This window comes from Calonectris borealis, chromosome 4, assembly GCF_964195595.1.
Source record: "Calonectris borealis chromosome 4, bCalBor7.hap1.2, whole genome shotgun sequence".
NCBI classification, from domain to species: domain Eukaryota; kingdom Metazoa; phylum Chordata; class Aves; order Procellariiformes; family Procellariidae; genus Calonectris; species Calonectris borealis.
In genome coordinates this window covers 23,135,932-23,153,309 of record NC_134315.1, presented here as the reverse complement: position 1 = coordinate 23,153,309, position 17,378 = coordinate 23,135,932, and the positions used below count along the sequence as shown (strand labels likewise).

General features: G+C 43.0%; 1 protein-coding gene across 3 annotated transcripts in view; it reads right to left on the bottom strand.

The window, feature by feature from the left end:
• PCDH7 (protocadherin 7) overlaps positions 1 to 17,118 on the bottom strand; it is a 286,126-nt gene extending 269,008 nt beyond the window's left edge. For 2 of the 3 annotated variants that reach the window (XM_075148893.1, XM_075148894.1), the window contains exon 1: positions 12,316 to 17,118. In XM_075148893.1, coding sequence (XP_075004994.1) covers positions 12,316 to 15,504 — 3,189 coding nt within the window. In that variant the 5' untranslated portion in view covers positions 15,505 to 17,118. The remainder of the gene's footprint in view (positions 1 to 12,315) is intronic. The other variant, XM_075148895.1, reaches the window with a different exon arrangement.
• Positions 17,119 to 17,378: the final 260 nt, after the last annotated feature.

Genomic DNA, 17,378 nt, shown 5'->3' with positions numbered 1-17,378 from the left:
CCCATTTGTCAGACACGTTCCTCTACCCTCTGAGTCAAACAGTAGAATATGTGATTTTACAGGTAAATGCTTATTTAAATATCAACAGTACTTCATCTCCTATAGCGGTGACCATTTTAAGAGGAGAAGCTAAAGAAAAAAGCATGGCTATTATGTTTTCCTTGAGATTTTTCTTTTCTTCATTTCTTTTCAGAAATGAAACACAGAGATAGTATCTCCAAACAGTATATATTTCAAATTAAAAAGGAAAGGTTAAAGATAGTAACTGTAACGGTATTACAAAATGTCTCCATCTGATTTAATATTAACGTACAGGAAAATCTATCATAGATCAGGACAGCGAGTAAGATTTGCCTGTGGGCAGTACTATTACCAGTGCACAATTAGTTGCAGATCAGAGACACTAGCCTTAGATCTGTTCTCATGCCAGTAATCTGTTTCCTAGCTGACTGAAAACCAACGGCTCTTGATGAAATGCTATTTATTTAGCTACAGACAATTTGATTAAATGTAAGGGTAATAATAACAAAACTAGTAATGCCCAACGCAACATGAAATGGTGTAGGTCATATTTTAATTGAGACATTTCAGTGAAGAATACGAAATTATGAAATGAAACAGGATATGTTACATGAGAAGCTTTTATGGCAAAGTCATTTTCATTCGATTAAAAAAAAAAACACATTATGAATGCTAAAAAGAAAATTTTTCTACTGTCAATTACTATAAACCCATCACAAAGTATGAATTCTTAGTCCTTAATGCTAAGTCTTTCAAATCCTTGGACTTATTTAATTTTTTTTTTCTTTTATAACAGCTGGATTTTCTTTTATCCTTAGTAATTTGCATCAATAGTAGATCATGAAGTCTTATAAATACATAAAGCCTTTTAGAAACATTTGATAGAGTGACGCTTTAGCCAGTCCTTTCATATTTCTGTAGCATTAATTCTCCAGGAAGGTTACTGCATAATTTGAAGAGTTCAGTCACTTTATATATTTAATTAAGAACTAGTAAAGAAAAAATACATAAATTTAGCATTCAAGGTTCCTAGAAAGTTGCACTAATATTCAGTATTAGAAAGTCCAAGATGAATTTTCAATTCATTCAGCAGTGTCTGAAAGGCCAATTGAATACAACATCCTCTAGTCTCCTTGAATGTCACATAAGTGATAAAACATTTCGCAATATAACAAAGACAAAATCTTCTTAATTTATTCAGCACAGAGGAATTTCACACTGTTGCTTATCTTTTCCTCTGCACTAAAGAACAACCAAAAAGATCCAGAATACTAGCAACGTTTAATAAATAAACATTTAAAGAACCGGTGTGGCACAAAAAAGATAGGACAAATTATATAAGTGTCCAGTGATCTCTGCAAAACACAGAACGACAAAGGCAGTGCCGTTTTGCAAACAGGTACATAAGTTTCCTTCACTTTTAAATTAAACCGCTCATGTATTTTTTTAAATTCATGTAAAAAAGCACATAAAAATACTGCAAGCAGCAATTTTCTTAGTAACATACAATTCTACATATGGACTTGGAGAATTTAAATAGGATGAGCTGCTGTGCTGCACCAACCTGTACTGCTCAAGGGAGCTGTCAGCGTCAGGTCTGAACCTACTGAACAAACCCACCCATTACATAAACCCATATTCTGGTGAAACACCTACTGCACCTCGGTGGTAGTTGTTTGTCGTTCCTATAAAGTACTACTCCCATCTGCACTGTTGTTAGATATTTCAGATACATTATTCTATTCTATTTTATATGTATACAGCAATAAATTGAGTAAAATACATGAATTTCACTCTACGTGTTGTAATTTCTAGGAAAAACGCTCGTAGTTGAAAGCCACCACAAAAATGGGTACTGCTCTGTTTTGCACCCATTGCTGTCACTTTTACTCATATGAATTAACATCTTCTCTAGAAATAGCTGAATTTTATTTGTATTCAGAAAAATTCCATTAAAATAAAGTGATAGATTCAGGCTCTTAAGTTGCAAGAAGCAGAATAAAACCATCAGTATATAGTCAGAGGAACCTTCTGAGCGAATTTTCTAAATCTACATGACAGATCTTACCCAAGATCTGGGCTGAGGTTCAGTGGCTGAGCATGTAGTGACCCGTATTAAGTAGAGATTTCTAGTTTCCAGTGCAATTATTCCTTCTGTAAAAGAACTCACAACGTTACTTGAAAATGAAACAAATCCTTCTTTCTCAAAGAAATCAATTACTGTCCTTCTGTAAACTTGTGCTGCAACTGGAACATAATTACATGCTCATTGAAAATAGCAGTTTTCTGATTCAACAGAATGATGGATATCCTCTCTTACTATCATGCAAGGCACATGTTTTGTCATTATAACCAATTTAGAACACATGGATGGAGATAAGGAAACTGATTCACCATTTCATTACTCAAATTTTGTAACAACGTAACTTCACTTAGAACAGGAGTGACATGATGGAGAATGAGACCAGCAGACGTAAAAGTTACGAACAGTAAAAGTGGTAAAACAAGGACTTAAAATATCACTGTGAAAATGTTGGGGCCAGGTGAAGTAACTAATACTTTAATTTGCTGTTGGTTTATTATCTATATTTCCATTCTTGTCTTTCATCTTCAGAAAGCTTGCAAACTAGTGAAGTATTTTCCCTTGTTAAATATAGTGTTTAAAAAAGGACTCCCAAATAAACAGATTTGCCTAAGTAAATGGCCAGATTTCATCTGAGACAAAGTTTTGCATTATAAAATGGATATGAATTTTCAGGCCAAGTCTTTCTCATAAGTATGCCTACAAGGGGTAACACACAACTCCATGAATAAACAGCGTGACCTGTCAGGTAACTGAACAAAGGTAGCTTGCCATATATACTCTTGCTGTACCATTAGTTTGAGTAAGAATGTGTTTAATAATAAAAATGTAGTTTTTGAAATGTCATTAAAGCCACATCATTTCCAGAGCCTGTTACAAAGATAATTTTACATTTGGATGTAATACATGATGAAAACCTACTCTGTTATTTTGCAAACTATACATATATACATGCTGATAAGTTAAACGCAGGAGATTTGATGCATAACATCCAAACTGATAAATTGGTCTTCTGTACATATATTTTGTTTTAATATAAAGCAGTCTCTAAATATTATATTATATGATTTAACTTACAGCAATTGATATTAGTTACATTTGATTGACTTTTGAGGAACTACCTGTAGTTTCACCTAACATGAGATAAACTTCAGCCTGAGAGGTCTGAAGATGAATGGAAATTCAGTTAAGCTAACTGCTGTCAGTATTGTTTCTGTGCAAACAGAAACAGTTTATGTCAATTCAAAAATAACTTATTAACATAACATCAGTATATACGTGAACATATATCTGCACACGCACATTTTATTAATAGGTATGTGCATGGCACACACATTTGAAAGTTGTGCTTAAGTTCTTACTGGAAAAATCATTTCCAACTTTGCCAAAATGCACTACATTCACAGAGTGCTTAATTTTATTTTAATTATTGTTTCCTTAGGTAAACCAAGGGATTTAGTGATTGCTTTTTTGTTTGGCCTTGAGCTGCAGCTACAGAAGAGTGTCCCAGAAGACACCCAGGTCTTGCATCATACACCCTGTCTGTGCAGCTCTGTGCAAATATCTCAGAAACTTTAGGGTATATAAAGTGACACTGGGATGCAGATGTTTAGATAGCTGAATCACACCCAGAACACCATGACAGTCTCCATAATTTCCTTTAGTTCATTTGTCAGCATAACACTGAACTCAGAAACGCAATTCTACATCAAGTTGTATCCCTGTAAAAGTATTGTCCTGATAAAGGATATTTTCCCCAAGGATAAGTCTCTGAGAATGTGTTAGAGCGTTCTACCTCACATGGATTTGGTATCCAAAGGGAGTAGGGACTATTTCTCATATTTTACGCTGCTCCAGGGCTGAAAAGTCCTTGACATCTATACATGGATAGAATAAGTTATGGCAGCCCCTCCTGCTTCTCTCTGAGAAGTGCTACCAGAGAGAAAATACTTGGCACATACCACAAAGACACAGGTTTTCTGGCCACAACCCCAGTCAAGAAACTACTTTTCAGGGAGTTTATGGAGGATTCTCTATAATCAACATGTGACCATGTAATGCAGGAATTTTTATCCTGTCAGGTGACAAATATTTTGTTACTTACAATGTGGTACCATACAGGAAGTGGTTCAGATAAGGCTGCAAGACAAAATTCTCTCTGAATTTTTGGCAGATGGAATCATAGAATCATAGAATCATTAAGGTTGGAAAAAACCTCTAAGATCATCGAGTCCAACCGTCAACCCAACACCACCATGCCCACTACACCATGTCCCTAAGCGCCTCATCTACACGTCTTTTAAATATTTCCAGGGATGGTGACTCAACCACTTCCCTGGGCAGCCTGTATTTCTGTATTCTAGTTCTACCACATATTCTGTGAATGATTTTCAGCACGTCAGCTACCACCTACCTTCAAGGATTACAAACTCAGACATTAGGTTGTTTGATTCAGAACATAAAATCTGTAACAAAATCTCACCTGACAGAACAGCGTTTGACTTTAAAAAATATATTCACTCTTGTCAATAGTTAATAAGGTAGATTAAGTTTTGAAAGACAAACATAATGCTTTTCTTCAGCTTCTAATAATTGTGTCATTTGTGATCCACTCTGAGTAAAATTAAACTATACTTTTGGGGTTATGCTGCAGCATTTTACAAGCTAATGATTGCAAAACAGCTGTGTTACCTAAATGAAAGGACTGTTTGATTGATATAAAAAAAAAAAAAAAAGAAAGCACATCACTTTTACATACCTTTCAGGGTTTGTTTTTTTTCAGTCATACCTTTCAGTGGCCAGAGTATTATTTTTGTTCAAACTTCTAAAAACCAAAACTTCTACTCTTAATTTTACTCATCTTCTCCTTCCACAAAAAAATAATAAAAAGGTTCCTCCACACTGCTCATATATGTTATATATCAAAATTATTCCCTGTTTTTTGAATACAGTCAAAAGTTGCTCTTAATTGTAATTTTGTAACTCTTGTCAGTGAAAATGGGTGCATAAGAGTGAGCAAACGACTCACATTAAGCTCAGTTCCACACAGTTGGACAACTCTGATGTGTGTCAGTGACATCATTCAGGAATCTGACTAACTGGTACTTTGGTATAGCCACGTTTTGAGATTTTGACATCTGTTCATGACCTGCTCTCAGTTAAATATTTATTGAGGAAATTGCACTAAAATAACAACTGAAGAAGTTTTAAATCCTCCTTTGTCTTCTTTTGTTGTTGTAAATCACATTTTAGATGCCCCAACTAACCTTAGTTACTCCAGTTACACACAGCATTAGTGTGATATTTTGTCATCCACAACAGCAAAATAAAAGTGACTTTGGGAAGTCTCTATTGCCTTAAGTATATGGAAGACAGTAAGTCAGTCCTAGCTTTTTCATAATATGTGTATGTTCTCTCCCCTCTCCTGAGACATTTTTTTCATAGAAGTCAAAACTCAAGGGACCCTACAATTTTATCTTATCTGCTGTTTTACTCAGACCTTAGATTCACAAATTATTTTTACTTACATTTAATTAAGGTTTAAAAATTTCAAACTGTACAACTTAGTACAAATAAGAAAATAACATGAAAGGATACAGGATATAGGTGAATTTCAGTTTTACTATTTACCTAGTGACATGCATTTTGTAGGACAGGAAGCTAGCAAGGCTTGATAGGACTGGGCATTGTGAGATCAACTGAAAGAAAATAATTTAAAATATTTTTAATAACAGTATTTTAAATGTTCTCCTTACAGTGCTACTGGGCCATGCAGTGTACACTGTTAGAATAACTTGAATTGCACAGTCCACATTACATAAACACTTTTCATTAAACTGCACAGTCAATAAACTTGACCTACACCCATATGAATTTCGGAGTCTTCTTTTATAATCTTGATTCAAAAATTGAAATAATGCAAATTTATATACAAAAATAATAATAATTAAAAACTTTCTTTTGAATCTGGATAGTAACCTTTGGTCTATTTTTTTGTTGTTTTAATTATTAATTAAAATGAATATACAGTATACGCTAGCAAAGTCCAAAATCTGATAACAGACAGACAACAAATCTACTTTTCTAGGAAAGAAAAATCAGGGGAGAAAAATACAGAAATAAAATTGCCTGAGCCCAAAGTGAGACAAAAACATCTAAAAATGTAATAAATAAAAAAATGGAGAAATGTAGAACATAAATTACATGGAACATATTACATGCAGTCTAAGACTGAAAACAGGAAATTGTTTTGCAGCTTTAACAGTTTCTAAATATCTGTTGGAAGCAGGCTTTCTTAGAAAACTGAGAAAACCAGCCTGCTAAATACTGTGCTGAATTGCTCATATGACTGTATCAATATTTCCTGTATATATAGTCAAAGAAAATGAAAATTATGTGTCCTGTTTAGTAATTAAATACTAAAAAGTTCAGCAAATATAGCAAAGAGTTCATAATGTTTGTGAAGGATTTAGTTAATTAACTCATAAGTACAATGCTAATTACTTATGAAGTCTGATGATTTTCTTTTATATTTTAATGCAAAACAAATTTGATAATTTTTACATCTCAAAGTAGCCCAGCAGATCACTAACTACGTAAACCTTCTAAAACTTCTGAAAGAAAATCCTTAAAGGAAAATGTGCCTGAAGCTGCAGGACAGGTATTTCTCTGAAACACAGCCGACAGTTGGCAAATATCCCAAATACCAGAAAACAAGGCAACTAAACATAAAAAAAAAAAAAAAGAGACAGACAAACAGAAAAAAAAGAAACACAGTCAGAAATACACTGCTACAGCACGAAGACTGACACAGCAATAGTCAAACTGCTAACCAGGGTTATAACCCAGGTTCATATCGGTATGTACAATGCCAGAGAGCTGTCTGAGTTGATAAATCAGATTCTATCCTTTTAAAGATGTTTCTTGCTACCCCTTGCCTATAATAGTACAGTTCTTTACTTGTTCTGAGCATGAATCCTCCTTTACTCAGACCCTGTCCCTTTTGGCTCTGTACATCTCCTGGGAGTACAGAATGGTTCAGTGGTAACTTAGTCACTCACGCACTGTATAAGATGATTTTACTGAAGAGGAAAAAAATAAAGGCTGCACTTTTCAGTGGAACACTTTGTGTTAAATAAAGATAATTAAAGCATCAAAAATCCACCTATTTCATGTTTAATTAGCCCCTCTTTCATCATAATTTGTTACTGAAGGTCAAATGTGGGTCACTTTTGAAAACTAATTGTAAAGTATTTAATATAATGCAAATTGAGAACAGAAAATTGAAATACACTTCTGTGCACTTTGCACCAAACAGCATTAAAGTTAATTGTATGAAAGAAGTCACCAATGTAAATGTTTATACTTAATGAAAATGTTTCCATTTTTTTCTCTACATTGCACTTAGTGCTACCATAACATTGTTATTTTTACAATTATTATACTGTAGGACATTTGCTTAGCTGAAAGTTATGAAAAACTTTATTTTTGAGAGTTGCTTTGTGATTATAAAAAGCAGCCTTTGAGAAAAGCCTCTGTGTGTACGTGTGTGTCTGTACATAAGCAAGAAAAAAGATGATGCTTTCCTGCATGGTTAAACTAATTGCCCCCTTAATGGATGAATTTTGGGTCCTATTAAGGCTGCTGGTTACATGTGCATATTTATGAGGAAATTGACCCATTTAATTTATAGATATGATTCACATACATGACAACCAACTAGTCAAAATGCTTCTACATTGCAACAGACTGATTAATGTTTGAAATGTTATGAAACAAATTAACTGTAACTACCATACAAAGAATTTTTTCAAAAATTAATTTCTACATATTTCACTTTCCTGGAAATAAGAGTTTACAGGAAATGCATCTAGTTTTGACAAGTGTGTCAGCACACTCTGGTATAATAAACATTTTTCTTCACTAAACAGTACATTTCCAAAGAGAAAAGGCATAGGGATAATTCATAAAGGATTGCAGAATTGGCCAGGAAGCCAATACCCCAAGGAAAGAGAAATAACGCTGCTCAGAAATTCCTGTACTGGTTCTGCTAATTCTACTGGTGGTGACCAATATGTCTGAAAAAAAAAAAACAACCCCCCCAAAAACCTCAAAACCAACACCACCACAACTGCAGTGTTTTAAGTAGTCAATAATCATTCTTTGTTGAGCAGAGCAAGTAAAAAAGAAACCAAGAGAATATGATGGCCAAAAAATGTAAACGTATAAACAGGGTTTAAAAGGCCTGCTCTTCAAACAGTGGTTGTTAACATGCTAATCTCATTTTTGTGATAAAAAGTGAAATAAACCTGTTCATATGCCACTATTTTGCACTGTGAAACAAAGTATAGAAAACAGCGTATATTATAAAGATGTATCTGTAAATAACATGAGAAAACAAACAATTATTTACAATTAAAATCTAATTATTATAATTATGATTAAGAATGCAACCCTCCAAGGTACTAAGTGATTCCTCTTAGGCACTGAGATCTCCCTGTCTTTGGCTGTCTTTGCCAGAAGTTAGTATCCAGGCTCCTCACAGGTAATGTGCAGCACCTGGAGGGTTCAGATTTTAAATCTGTGATCTAGAAAAGCACTTGCTTAAACTCATCCCCATTCAGCAAAACACTTCTATACAGCTTTAACTTTTGGCAAGTGATTAAGACCTATGGAATACTAAGGGATTTAAACATTTTTTTGCCATTAAGTAGATAGATTAGTGCTTTACTGAATAAGAGAGAATTGATAAATAGGAGGCTAAAAGAATATTTCAGAGTAATACCATGCTAAATAAGACAAGAATAGGAATCAAACTTCTGAAAGATCTTCTAAAAAAGTGACGGTGAAATGTCAGTAGTTGACTGAATACAGAATTTCATTTTAAACTTTAAATAAAACACCTGATGTGAAGAAGGAGGAGAGTTACAAATTGTTTGTAGTTTTCTCCACTGAAGTTCTCCTACACAGTACTGTATCAAACAAGATATATTTGGGAACTCATATAAGAAATTCAATGCATTACTTTAAAAAGGAAGTATCAAATAATCAGAATGAAAAAAATTGTATTCATTGGGGTACACCAGTCTGTCATGTAAGTAGAGATTTTATTTCCTGACTGCTATATTGTAGATATACAAAAGTATCAATTACCAATTCTAATTACATTAATGGAAAATTAGTATTGCTCTCATCTCCAGTAACTCAGAGCAGGTACGTTCAGCTGTGTCCACTTATTTGTTCTAAAACTTTATACACCTTCTAATATCTCCTTAGAACAAAGGGAGAGAGCAAATGAGTATGCCAATGGGTAAATAAAGGCACCCTTAGAGATTTCAATTAGTCTCCCCATCATGGCCATGTCGATATGCCACTGGTTCTATTTCACATGTACAGCTGAATTATGAAACAATCTGATATACACCACATCAGAACCCTTCATCTGCAACGGCTTCACATTTCTCTCTAAACAACGTGCTGAACAAGAAGAGCTCCACATGGTTTGGGTGTTAAAAATCCTCATGTGTTTTGCCTGATAAACTGAGAAATGTTCCACTGTCAATGTTTGAGATGTGAGAAGTCTACATATTGTTTATGCAAATAAGTCTTAATGTCCCCACTATTATGCAAAAGCGTGAACAAAACTATATAAATGTCACTCAGCAACAAGCTGGCAAGTACCCATAGGAAAGCGGTAACAGAAGTTTTGTGCCTGATAGTCTCTCCATTATAAAGTCTGTTATTTAGCAGTACCTTTACTGTTTTCTTGGACTCTTTCCTTAACTTACATGCATGCTTTACAAGTGTGCAAATACTTTCTACATAATTAAAAATAAAAAGAAAAGGCATTAGAATATTGGCTATAAACTACTCAGGTAAACTAACCTTCATAACAAACTAAATATTTACCACAGGAAAACTATCGGCACTGGGAAATTGGTTTTGTAACAAACTAGATAAATAATGGAGCAGTTCAGCATGTACTTCTTTTGGTTTGATTGTTGCAAGTAGAAGTGTAATAAAGCCATTTTTTTCTACTAAGAAGTCTTCTAATGTATTGTATATCAAAATATATCCTTGAAAAAATGTTAATTCAAAACATATTTCTGTATTGTAATTTTAAATAAGGTTTTTATCAAGCAAAATAGTCATTTGTATGGTGTAATCCTTTACCATTCCTACACTTAGCATGCAAGTCATTCTTTTACACTGAAAATAAATCACAGTTTGTAATTCATATGTTTAGATAAATTGCAGCAGCAAGAAAGTAGTATCTGATTAGCTTATGTTCCACTGCTTCTTTGTTGTTCCAATGTTCACTAAAACGGCATAATCTACTATGTGCTTAATAAGCTTTAGTAGATGGAAGCTTAGGAACTTAGTACTTTGTATTTTATAGAGACTAGTTTCAACCTGCAGGAAAGAGCTAACGAAACGTATCACCCAGAAACTACTGTGTCAAGCGTTCTATAAATCTGTATCACTTGTAAAACAACATATACAAAAATACTGGCAGATCACACTTTTTTTGGTGATCTGGAAGACTGAGTGGCTCATATAATTCATTTTCTTTTACAGTATTTTAAGTATTTGTGAGCAGAATGCAAATACTGGCAACACATTGTAAAACTTCAATTGTAGTAGACTAGCAGACGTTTCAAAGTATAAAAAATTGTCATAGTGTACCATATTTGCATGTTAATAAGTTGAAAAGAAAGCATTTTTGTCAAACTAGTCAGAATTTCTCAGTTCTAGACTTGGTTCTGTATTTACATGAATCAGCATTCGTTTTTCTCTAGATTCTTGTATAACATGCACTGTAGCTGAGGAAACATTCAGAATATTATCTTACATGGAAAGATGTAATGGAAATCACCAGGTGTTAAGTATCTCATTTTACCATCACCCAAAAAGTACTCCCCCAAAGAAAAGTGACCTCTGTTCAAGGCTACATATGTGTCTTATAAAATAAACAAAACAGACGCTTTCACTTAGGAGCTTGATTCTCCTCTCTGCTATCACTATTTTATTTCAAGGACTGTAAAGAAGTCCCTACCATCACCAGGTTTTAGGTTAACGGAGTTTCACTGAACCGATCTCCGCCAACACAGCCGAGATCAGAGCCAGTCACTTGTGGCACTCCTGACGGCACACCTCGCTCTGAGAGGTCTCACGGCAGTCACGCTCTCTACAGACAGAGCTATGCAGCAGCTGGGCTGGCAAATTAGGGCCTCCAGCTTGAATGAGTGAATTTCATGCGATGTACAAGGGGGAAAAAAAAAAACAACAGGCAATGAAAACATACTGGGGTGCGATTCTAAGCTCACTAACATTTACATGTATTCAGAGCAACTGCTGCAATGAGTGCAATCTTTGTGGTGTAAATTAGACCAATCTCTGTGGTGTAAATGATTTAAGCATTTTGGTCCTAATGAACGACCTGGTAATTACAGCCATTAACGATTCAGCGCGGCGGCTGCAAATCCACTCTCACCCACAGCTTTAGGAAGCAGCAGGCAGGCAGCAACCCCCTTTGCCCAAAACACCTGGCTACCGAGGCGAAACTTTCCTCCTCAGCCGGAGCTCACCGTCTCTAAGGCTGGGAAAGCACCACGGCGGGGGCAGCGCCCGCCGCGAGCGGGACCGGCCGCTGAAGGCGGGGCCGGGGGGGTGGCAGGACCGCGGGGGTGGCCGGAGCATCGCGGCTCCGCCGGGTGGGGGTTCCTGACCCCCACAACCGCCGGGATTGGCCTGCGGGCGAGCGGCTGATAAAGGCATCTCAGGTTGCCTTGCGGCTCGCTGTCTGGGCTGGCGACCGAGTCCCCAGCCGGCCCTCCGCCCCCGGCTGCCGCTGCGCCTGCGGGGGGGCGCCGCGCCCGCCGCCTCAGCGAGGCGGTCCCGTCGGTGCGGCTGCACGGACGGGCTGGTTGGCTGCCGGGTCTGAAAAGCGGAGGGAATAGTAAAAATGATAATGATAGTAATAATAAAGATCTCCGACTCTCCTTCCTGCGTGCTGTGTGTTGGTCCGGGCACCTGACTGCCTGCAGGGGAGGGGGCGGGAACACCAGGCTGAACGGGCCATTGAACCTGACGGTCGTGTCTGCTTGTGCCGTGGGAGAGGCGGGGGGAGGCGGCCATCGCCGCTCCCTCACCCGCTGTGTGTGCGTCTGCGTGTGCGTGCCGGGGGGGTGCGCGGGGCGCAGCTCTCTTACCTGCTTGCTGTACTTGCTGCTGGCCTGGCAGCTGTACTCGGAGCAGTGGTCCGACCCGATGGAGATGTTGTCGCCGGCGCCCACGAAGGTGTTGGCCGGGGGCAGGTCCTGCACGGCCTGGTGCTTTTTGCCGGCGGTGGGGGACTGCGGGTGCAGCTGGACGGTGGGCAGCGGCGAGCTCGACTTGTAGTGCCTGGCCAGGTCGGGGCTGCCCGGGCCGCCGTTGACCGAGCGGTACCGCCCCATACCGGGGCTGTCCGAGAGCTTCTCGTTGACGCTGTCGTAGCGCTGCCCGTTGGGCTTGGAAGCCTCGACGGTGACGATGCTGCTGTAGAGGGGCTGCTTGCCCTTCTTGCCTTTCTTGTCCTTCTTGGGCTTCTTGGCCTTGTCGTGCTGCTGCGGGGTGAAGAAATCCTCGTGGTCCTTCTTGCCGGCCTCGTAGCCGTGTTTGCCCTTGGAGCGGCAGTAGCGGGCCATGACCACCACCAGGATGAGAAGGATGACGGTCATGATGCCGGCCACCACGCCGATGACTATGCTGAGCCGCTGCTTGCTCAGCTCGTAGCTGGGGTCGCCGGCAATGTCCTGGGCCAGGGGCGTGTGGAGGCTGCGGGCCACCTGGCTCTCCACCACGGTGGCGTTGGACAGGCTCTCGTTGACGAAGACGTGGAGCAGGGCAGTGGTGGACTGGGGCGGCTGCCCGCTGTCGTTCACCTGCACCACGAGCCGGTGCAGGCCGTAGTGCTTGGGGGCCAGCTTGCCCACCAGCGACACCACGCCGCTGGCCGGGTCGATCTCGAAGAGTTTGAAGGGGTTGCCCCCGACGATGCTGTAGTTGAGGTCGGCGTTGAGACCGGTGTCGGCGTCGGTGGCGACCACCGTGGCCACCACGGTGCGCATGTTGCTGGAGGGCGGCAGCACGGTGTAGGAGCTGTTGCTGGGGAAGGTGACCGTGGGCGCGTTGTCGTTCTCGTCCATCACGAAGAGGGACACGGTGGCGGTGGCAGAGCGCGGCGGCTCTCCTCCGTCCACTGCCTTCACCTTGAAAGTGTAGCTGGTCTGCTGCTCCCGGTCGAAAGAGACGGTGGAGAAAATGGTTCCGGTGTCATTCTCGATAGAGAAGATGCCGGCTGCCTGGTCGTGGTCGCCGGGCTGGATGGAGAGGCTGAGCTCGGCGTTGCGGCCCTTGTCGAAGTCCATCACGGTCACCATGCCCACGGGGCTGTTGGGCTGCAGGTTCTCCTTCACGTAGAAAGTGAACACGTCCTGCATGAAGCGCGGCTCGTTGTCGTTGCGATCCGCCACCCGCACCACCACCGTGGTGGAGCCCTGCAGCGACGGCACCCCCTTGTCCCGGGCCGTCACCTGGAACTCGTAGGTGTCGCGTTGCTCGCGGTCCAGCACCGCCTGCACCGACACGTCCCCGGAGTCGGGGTCGATGCTGAAGATGCCGCCCGGCGCCTCCGAGGAGAGGGGCGAGGCCTCCAGGGAGTAGGTGATCTCGGCGTTCTTGCCGCTGTCCGCGTCCGTGGCCACCACCGTGGCCACCCTCTCACCGGGCAAGTTGTTCTCCGGGAAGGAGACCTCCAGCACGGCCTGGCTAAACACGGGAGGGTTGTCGTTAGTGTCCCCGACCCGCACCAGCAAGGAGTTGTTGCTGGACAAGCTGGGGCTGCCCGAGTCCACAGCCACGATCACTACGTTGTAGTCGCGGACAGCCTCGTAGTCCAGAGGGGCCGAGGTGTGGAGGAAATACTTGCGCTTGTTCTGGGGCTCCCCTTCTCCCTCGCTGGCCGGCTTGAGCTGGAAGGGCACGTCGCCCACCACGGTGCAGGTGACCACGCCGTTTTCACCTTGGTCCCGGTCCGACACCTGCACCAGGGCGATGGGGGTATCCACCAGCACGTCCTCGGCCACGCTAGCCACCCCGTCCCGGAGCGGGATGCGCCCGATTTTCCGGATGTCGATGGTGGGCACGTTGTCGTTCTCGTCGCGGATGTTCAGCACGACCGTGGCCTTGTCTGTCTTGGGGGGCTGGCCCCGATCTCGGGCCATGACGGTAAAGCGAAGCTGGTTCACCTCCTCCCGGTCGATGCGGTGCAAGACGCTGAGCCAGCCGGAGGTCTCGTCCAGCCTCAGCAGGCGCCTGACGGACTCGGTGGCCGCCCCGAAGACGTATTCGATCTGCCCGTTCACCCCCACGTCCAGGTCGGCGGCTCGCAGCTGCAGGATGGGGGTCCCGGGGCTGCTGTTCTCCGCCAGGTCTGCCTCGTAGACGCTCTTCTCGAAGCGGGGGCTGTTGTCGTTCACGTCGGTGATCAGCACCCTCAGGATAGCCTGCGAGGACCGCGCCGGCTCGCCGCCGTCCCGCACGCGGAGGCTGAGCTCGTAGGAGTCCCGCTGCTCCCGATCCAGCGCCCCCTTGACGATCAGCTGCGGCTGCTTCTCCCCGTCGAGGGTGTCGGCCACCTGCAGCTCGAAGACGCTGCTGCGGGCCGCCGCGTCCGCCTCCTGCCGCCGCTTGCTGCCGCCGGGATAGAGGGCGCTCTCGGAGGCCGCCGAGGCCGAGCCCCCCCCGCCCCCGCCGCTGCCGCCGCGGCGGCCGCCCTCCCCGCCGGGCTCCTGCAGCAGTTCGTAGCGCTCGATGCCGTTGCGGCCAAAGTCCCTGTCGGTGGCGGTGGGGAGCAGGTAGAGGGTCCCCACGGGCCGGTTCTCCTCCACGGTAAGCGTGAGGACAGGGGAAGGGAAGGTGGGGGTGTTGTCGTTGATGTCCAGGATGATGACACGGCCCTCGAAGAGGTCCACCCAGCTCTGCGAGGGGCCGATGACCGACACCTCGAAGTCCAGGAAGCACTCGTTCTCGTCGAAGATCATCTGGCACTGCGGCAGCTTCTCGCGGTCGATGCGCCGCTCCGTGGTGCTCAGCTCCCCGGTCATGTTATCGATCTTGAGATAGTCGGAGCCCGACTCCAGGCTGAATGTCACCTCTCCGGAGCCCGTCACGATTCCCAGGTCGGAAGCCACGTTGCCGATGCGGATGTCGGCGGGTCCTTCCTCGGCCAGCCGGTACCTCAAGAGCTGCTTGGCCGCTGCCAGGCTGACCCAGAGCGGCGGAGGCAGGAGGAGCAAGAAGCAGCAGCAGCAGCAGCAGCAATGCACAAAGCCAAGGAGAGTCCGCATCTTCCTCATCTTCCTCGCACCGAGACTCCCCCTCCTATCACTCCTACCTGCCCCCTAGTAAACTCCCCTGATAAACCAACAGGGCGGCTGAGCGTCCGGGTGATCAATTATAAAATCCTTCTGTTCCTGGAAACTTATTGTCTCATGGCTGGTGCAATTGGTGGTCAAAACCCTGCTGCTGGCTCCTCTGCTGCTCTCCCTGCCTTCCAGTTGCGATATGCATACAGTTCACGGGACAGTGTATTTTGCTTTTTAAAGATTCATCTCGGTAGATAGGATGGGATTTTCCTCCTCCTCCCCCTTCTCCTCCTCCTCTCTGATTTTACTGTAATCACTTTGCAAGGTTTGCAATAAAAGCAGGAGTAGCACCGTGCGATTCGAAGCCCCCCAGGTCGCCTTCTTCGACACTAGAGTTAACTACAATTCACACACTCTCTCTCTCTTCTCTCTCTCTCTCTCTCTCAGCCGTTTACGACCAAGGCACTAGCTTTATTCTTCCCCCTCTCTGCACACACGAGAAAAAAAAAATGTGATTCGCTTTATTCAAAGGGCTTGTGTCCGGGAAAACTCCAAATCCTCTTAGCAATGGGCAGTTCTTAAAAAAAAAAAAAAAAAGGTAAAGAAAAAAATAAAAATCCCAATAATGTCGGTAGCTGCACAGTTGATAGGAGAAGAACCCCGTGTATTACAGAGCAGTCCGCAGAATATCCCCTTTGGCTGGCAGAAAAGCACCCAAATCCATCTTCAGAGATCGCCTAAAATGTTCAGCTCTTTCTCCGGAGCGGATTTTTTTTAACAACTCTGCGCAAGGTCATTAGTCACAAAGCAACGATACAGAAACTGCAGAAGCCGTCTGCCCAGAATTTGCAAGGCTGTAGATATGAACATGCACACACAACAGTCCCAAGTTTGTTTTTGCATCCGCAGTTTGTGTGTGTGCCTTACCTGCATTTGCACTGCATGTGTTATAGCAATCTGGATCTGCAGCACTGAGAGCGATTCACAAATGAGATTGCAGTCTCTCTCTCTCTCTCTCTCTCTCTCTCTCCTCTTCCTTCCCGTCCCAATGCAGGTAACCAGATCTGAACTTGATCCTTTCAGTTCAAAGGTTAGCAACAAAACTATGCGTCCAAAGGCGATTATTGGTCTCTCGTAAATATACCCGGAGCGGAACAAGATGTAACTGGATCCCCCACGTGAATTAACACAGATTCTGAATTACATCCATATAAGCGGAATGGCAAAGGGGAGGGGAAAAGATCCGCGACGCGAATAAAAAAAAATTAATAGAGTTCTATTTGCAAATAAAATTATATCAGTCAGTTGTTTCCTGTGATCTGCACCGCCACGGTGGGTGAAATCTGCAGTTGTGTATTCTCTCCTGTGTCTTTCAGAGAAGTGTGGCTCAGGCGCTTTCACGGCAGAGCGGCTTGTGCTTTAAAATGTTGAATGGCAACTGAGAAGCTTCCCACTCGGAAAAAAAAAAAAAAAAAAAAAGAAGCAGTAAACCGGCAAGTTTGCCCAAAGTGGTGGGAGCTGCTGAAGCCTCTCTCGGTAGCTCTTCCCTGACGCTGCAGCAGCAGAGCCGCCTGCGCTACATACACACAGAAAGAGAGAGGGAGAGAGAGAAAGAGGGAGAGCAAAGAGAGAGCGAGCGAGAGTGAGAGAGGGAGGGAGGGAGGGAGGGAGGGAGAAAGGAGGAGGAGGAGGAGGAGGAGGAGGAGGAGGAGGGAGGACGAGTCAAGCGCTGCACTCCAGAAAGCCCAGCCTTACCCTCTGTCTCTGCTGCTGCTAGTACTGCAAGTGGGATAGCTGCTCATCACAAAACACCAGTTCAGTCCTCAAAACCGATCCTTATTACACGCCTGAGCGTTGCTGCTGTT